General features: G+C 46.8%; 1 protein-coding gene across 1 annotated transcript in view; it reads right to left on the reverse strand.

Moving 5' to 3' along the window:
- The window catches only part of LOC119832407 (protein raptor homolog), a 16,173-nt gene that overhangs the window by 5,488 nt on the left and 5,665 nt on the right, over positions 1-5,020 (reverse strand). Inside the window, exons 6-17 of the mRNA XM_038356080.1 lie at positions 4,842-4,888; positions 4,599-4,781; positions 4,049-4,251; positions 3,734-3,975; positions 3,321-3,395; positions 2,634-2,714; positions 1,950-2,313; positions 1,566-1,644; positions 1,183-1,438; positions 491-605; positions 134-223; positions 1-50 (exon numbers count right to left, since the gene is read on the reverse strand). The exon at positions 1-50 is cut by the window's left edge and continues 157 nt beyond it. Coding sequence (XP_038212008.1) covers positions 1-50; positions 134-223; positions 491-605; positions 1,183-1,438; positions 1,566-1,644; positions 1,950-2,313; positions 2,634-2,714; positions 3,321-3,395; positions 3,734-3,975; positions 4,049-4,251; positions 4,599-4,781; positions 4,842-4,888 — 1,785 coding nt within the window. The remainder of the gene's footprint in view (positions 51-133; positions 224-490; positions 606-1,182; positions 1,439-1,565; positions 1,645-1,949; positions 2,314-2,633; positions 2,715-3,320; positions 3,396-3,733; positions 3,976-4,048; positions 4,252-4,598; positions 4,782-4,841; positions 4,889-5,020) is intronic.

Below are 5,020 nucleotides of genomic sequence, written 5' to 3' on the forward strand. Positions count from 1 at the left end.
CGCCCACTCCACGTACTGCGTGCTCACTATCGGCCTCTTCGCCGTTTGACCTGCGCACACACATGCATAACATACATTACATACATAGGAATGTAAGTTTTGTTTAAGCATGCTGTGCTGGCAGAAAGCTCACTGGAAGTTGAGGAAGTGGAGTCTCGGTCTCGATGCGCCACTGAGTCCTCGGATATAGTGTGCGGCAGACCCGACTTGCCGCGACGGTGACCTGCGCACACGCAACGATAACGTGTTTATATTTTTAGTATTCAGTATTTAAATGAATGAACATGAAAAACAAAGTCATCAGTCGATCACTGAAAATTTTTATATACAGAGTTCTGAACTTGACAGTTTTATATTACACACATAAATGAAATTAAATTATAAAGTATTTGTAGTTCATTCGCACGCAAGGGTGCATTCAAATTAGAGCATACATTAAAAAAATATAATTTAAAACGTTATAAAATAAATAATGTCAAGATGCTGGTACCGAGGTGCGGGGTGTGGGGGTGGGGCGGCGGCGCGGGCCGCGTGTTGGGCGACGGCGGCAGCGAGCTCGACCCGCTGCTGGAGTGCCGCTCCACCTCGCGCCCCACGCTGTCCACCTGACACGCGATCGCATCATATTTAGTACTAGCTTTTTTTTTTGAGAAAATTTTTTTTTGTTAAATTCCGAGCAGTTTAATAGATTGTAAACCTTACTCTTGAATCACTCTCTTTTACAAAAACCCATCACATTCACATAGACACTAAGGGGCTGTTAATTCATCAGGTCATGTTATATTTGGAATTTTTTAACTCCCTTCCCTTGGTGTTACCTGGTGAGGTTACGAAACAATAATAAGATAAAGAAAATATTTTCGCCCCGATATTATTTGCGACTAGCTGCGCCACGCGGTTTCACCCGCGTAAGTCTTTATCCCGTAAGAATATCGGGTTAAAAAGTTGCCTATGAGTTATTCCAGTTGTTCAGTTGTCGACGTGCCAAATTTTATTGCAATCGGGTCAGTATTTTTTGCGTGAAAGAGTAACAAACACTCACACACATCCTTACTTCCGCATTTATAAGATTAGTAGCAGGGGTAGTAGGAAGTAGGATAGGATAGGATTAGTAGGAAGTAGGATAAGATGTCAAAGTTAAATAGACAGCAAAAGCAATAAGTCAAAATAAGATCCCGGCACCTGATTGGCTATATAGCCGATGACGTCATTGGCCATCTGCGAGAGCGTGGGGTGCGGCTCGCGGCACATGGCGCACACGCAGCCCCACAGCTTCATGTAGACCGAGCCGAAGCCGATGGCGGGCAGCGCCAGCGAGTGGTGCGGCGAGGCGTGGCGCGGCGGCCGGCCCCCCGCCAGCGCCTCCTGCCCGCGGTCCACCTGCCCGCCGCCCGCGCCGCCCGCGCCGCCCGCGCCGCCCGCGCCGCGCCCGCCCTCCCTGCGCACGCACCACACAAAAATACAGTTAATGCTTGTGGAATTTAATGTCATTACAATACATATTGTGTCAAATATAAACTGAAGTACGTCACATTTTTATTTCTAGTGACGATATCGAAACTCACCTATCACTACGTCGCATTCGCTCTTGAATGTATACAGCTATGAAGTGTTGCTCGAATATAAGTACCACCCACTGCAACGCTGAAATAATAAGACAATATCCACATAAGCATTAAAAATATCAAATTCACAAAGCTATCTCAATAAAGTTTTATAAATGCGATAGCGTATTTGTTTGTTCGCTCTTCGAAAGTAAGAGAGTGACATAAATTACTTTATATTGAGGGGACGTCTCACTTCTCTTAGATCTGTTATAATGCGCATTTATATCGCTCTAAAATTAAATTTTGATAAAATGCGACTTTTTCTATGACATATCATATGTCGAAAGAACAAACAAAATTGGGTTCTGTTATTCTGGATGTAGGATGTAGTTTGTCGCTTACCGGCGAGGATCTCGGCGCGCGGCAGCGGCGAGGCGTCGAGCGCGAGGCGCTTGGCGAGCAGCACGGCCACCTGGTGGTCGAGCGCGTTGGCGTGGTCGGTGCGCGGCGCGGCCGGCGCGGCGCCCACGAAGCAGCCCAGCGCGAACGCGCACGCGGCGCGCGTGTCCGGCCGCGCGTGCGCCAGCAGCGGCGCCAGCTTCTCGTGCGCCAGGTCGCGCACGCCGGCCCAGCGCGCCGCCTCGCACCCGCGCCACAGCCGCCCCAGCCCCACGCACGCCCACTGCTGGAGTGCGCCGCCCCCCCCGCCCGCCCCACCCGCCTCGCCCTCGTGCAGCTGCTCCAGGCACGCCGATATCATCGAGCCCTGCGCACCTCGCACAGATGAGAATCGTGTTCCCGCAAATTGAATATCATAAATATTATATAATTAAATATCATATCGGTCAACATTTCATTTACATATATATATATATAGCAGACTTTTATTGTACGTTATGTTAATCTAAAATTAGAGAAAAGAAGAAAAAAAGCTCATGAGCAATCATATACAACAGCTAAATTGGTAGAATCAAAGTATTATAAATTTCAGGATCTTATAAAGTCTTCAATGTGCACACACATCAAAATGTATATATCAATGAAAATAATGAAACTAAACACTACTAAAAAGAATCTACAACCAACCTGAAGCGCAGCCTCTTGGCCCGCCGGATAATTGTCCACAATGCCGGCCAGCACGAACGCCGCCAGCGTGCGGTGCTCCGTCTGGAACGTGACGCATTTCAGTTGAAATAAACTTACAAGGGAAACTTTATATTGTTATGTAAAGAACGATTTACATTTGGGTCTGTACAATACGTTATCTGGTACTGATATAACCGAATAAATAATGTTACTGTTAATTGTCACGCGTCGTGATTGTTCCAAGATGTTCAGCTGAACGCCGCCCGCAGTACATGGTGCTACTGACTTAAGTGTGCTGAGGTCGTTGCAGTAAACAATATGTGTTATGTGAGAAATTTTTGAAAGAATAGAAAAAATTTGATCACGAGGCGGGATTCGAACCCGCGTTTCTTGCCTAACCGTAGCAACGCCTAGCCTCTCGGCCACCCGTGATCCTGCCACAGTAATCGAATTTCTTCTACTCTTTCGGTTTCATGTCCCTAAGGGGCACCCCACGCCATCTATTGAGATGATTAAGAACCATCACAACCAATACGAAACATTGTTTCAATGATTACAATATTGTATCGATGGAACGTAGCTTTTGAGATTTTTTTTTTATTTTTTATAAAATAAATTTCTCAACTATAAATCATTTCAATGCTATAAAACTAAAAATTAAAAATATGTGTTATGTGTTTGACTTACATCAACGGATGGATCCTGGAGTATAGCGAGGAAGTATTTGTGACCCTTTGCGTTAACCAGATCTACTTGACAACTCTGTAAGAATAATATAATGATCGTCATGTGGGAACAAATTGATCTATAGATATTATTACATATTTGTATATATTATCTGAATAACAAAGTTGAATTTCAAATTGATTTCATATAATTTCCATATGAAACATAGTTACAATGCGTTTTCCCTGGTTATATAGGGAATACGAGTTTGAATGTAAAACGGGTTTTAATTGTCACACATACAATTTTGCGAACATTTAATAATCTATTAATAGCAACTATGTAAGGCGTTTAACCTACTTATAGAAACATGAAAATTGAACGATAAATGAATCTGTAGATTCCTCGAATGCACATCAGAGCAGAAGCGTTACCGGATCGACGGCAATGATCTTGGCCCATATGTAGAGCATGGCCGGGCGGAGGTCGGGCGCGGAGGCCTGCAGCAGCTTGAGCATGTAGGGGAAGATGCCGACCGCCAGCACCGCGCGCACCGCCCAGCGGCCCAGCGCCAGGAAGCGGCACAGGATGTGCAGCGCGCGCACGCGGTGCAGCGTCGACAGCAGCACCTGCAGCACCATCGGCAGCTGCTCCGGCGGCGCGCGCGACACCGACCCTGCGGCACGCGATACATGTGTCACTGCGTGCGCGTGCGCGTGCGCGTGCGTGCGCGTGCGGCGGACACGTACACTTGCCCAGGTCGAGCCACAGCTGGAAGGCGGTGAGCTGGTCGCGGAAGAAGGGCGAGTGGCGGTAGGGCGGCGCGCGGTCGGCGAGCAGCGCGGGCAGCTGCGCCAGCGCCAGGTCCAGCGTGTGCTCCCACGCGGCCCACAGCGGGTGCCGCGCCAGCGACGGCAGCGCGGGCGACGACACCGGCGTGCAGTTGTACGACCTGCGGCACACCGGCGCGCACAGATACAGATACACCATACACTATACACTATACGCCAAGCGTGTGTCATGTGCACACACACATTTAAATAAGTATTCACTATTAGTCATGCCAGTTCAAAAACAGCCCATTGGATCTAGATCAAACAAACAACACGTGCAGCAGTGCTAAGAGTTACAGTTAGAAAAAGTACAGTACAACAGGTAAGAACATAAAATTGCAAAACTGATAATAAATCTAGCCAAAAAAATTACGAAACTTATAAACTGACAAACAGATTTTAATAATAAATTTATCGGTAAATCTTCATTATGTATTCATATTCGACCTAGACTATTTATAGTCACCTCATGATCCTGTCTGCGAGCAGGAAGTTTCTGCAGAGGCTGGCGGTGAGCAGGTCGGCGCGGAAAAGCTGTTGGAACAGCTCGGCCGGCAGCGAGCTCCACGCGATGGTGTCCGTGATCGCCGTGAAGATCCAGTTCAGCTCGCCCAGCATCGTGCGCCGGTCCGTCACCTGCCCGGGGATTCTGGAACAGTGTTGCTTGTAATTAGTGCTGCTTTGTTACTTGTGAAACAAATTAACTGACCTGACATAACTCAAAACCGGATTCAATGCATTGGCGTTATACGTGTTCTGTTGATATTATAATAAAATATATGTACATCAGAGTTTTATCGTTTTTGTTTGTAAATGCGAAAATTTGTAAGGATGTGTGTGTGTTTGTTGCTCTTTCACGCAAAAACTACTGAACCGATTGCAATGAAA

This window comes from Zerene cesonia, chromosome 15 (assembly GCF_012273895.1).
Source record: "Zerene cesonia ecotype Mississippi chromosome 15, Zerene_cesonia_1.1, whole genome shotgun sequence".
NCBI classification, from domain to species: Eukaryota; Metazoa; Arthropoda; class Insecta; order Lepidoptera; family Pieridae; genus Zerene; species Zerene cesonia.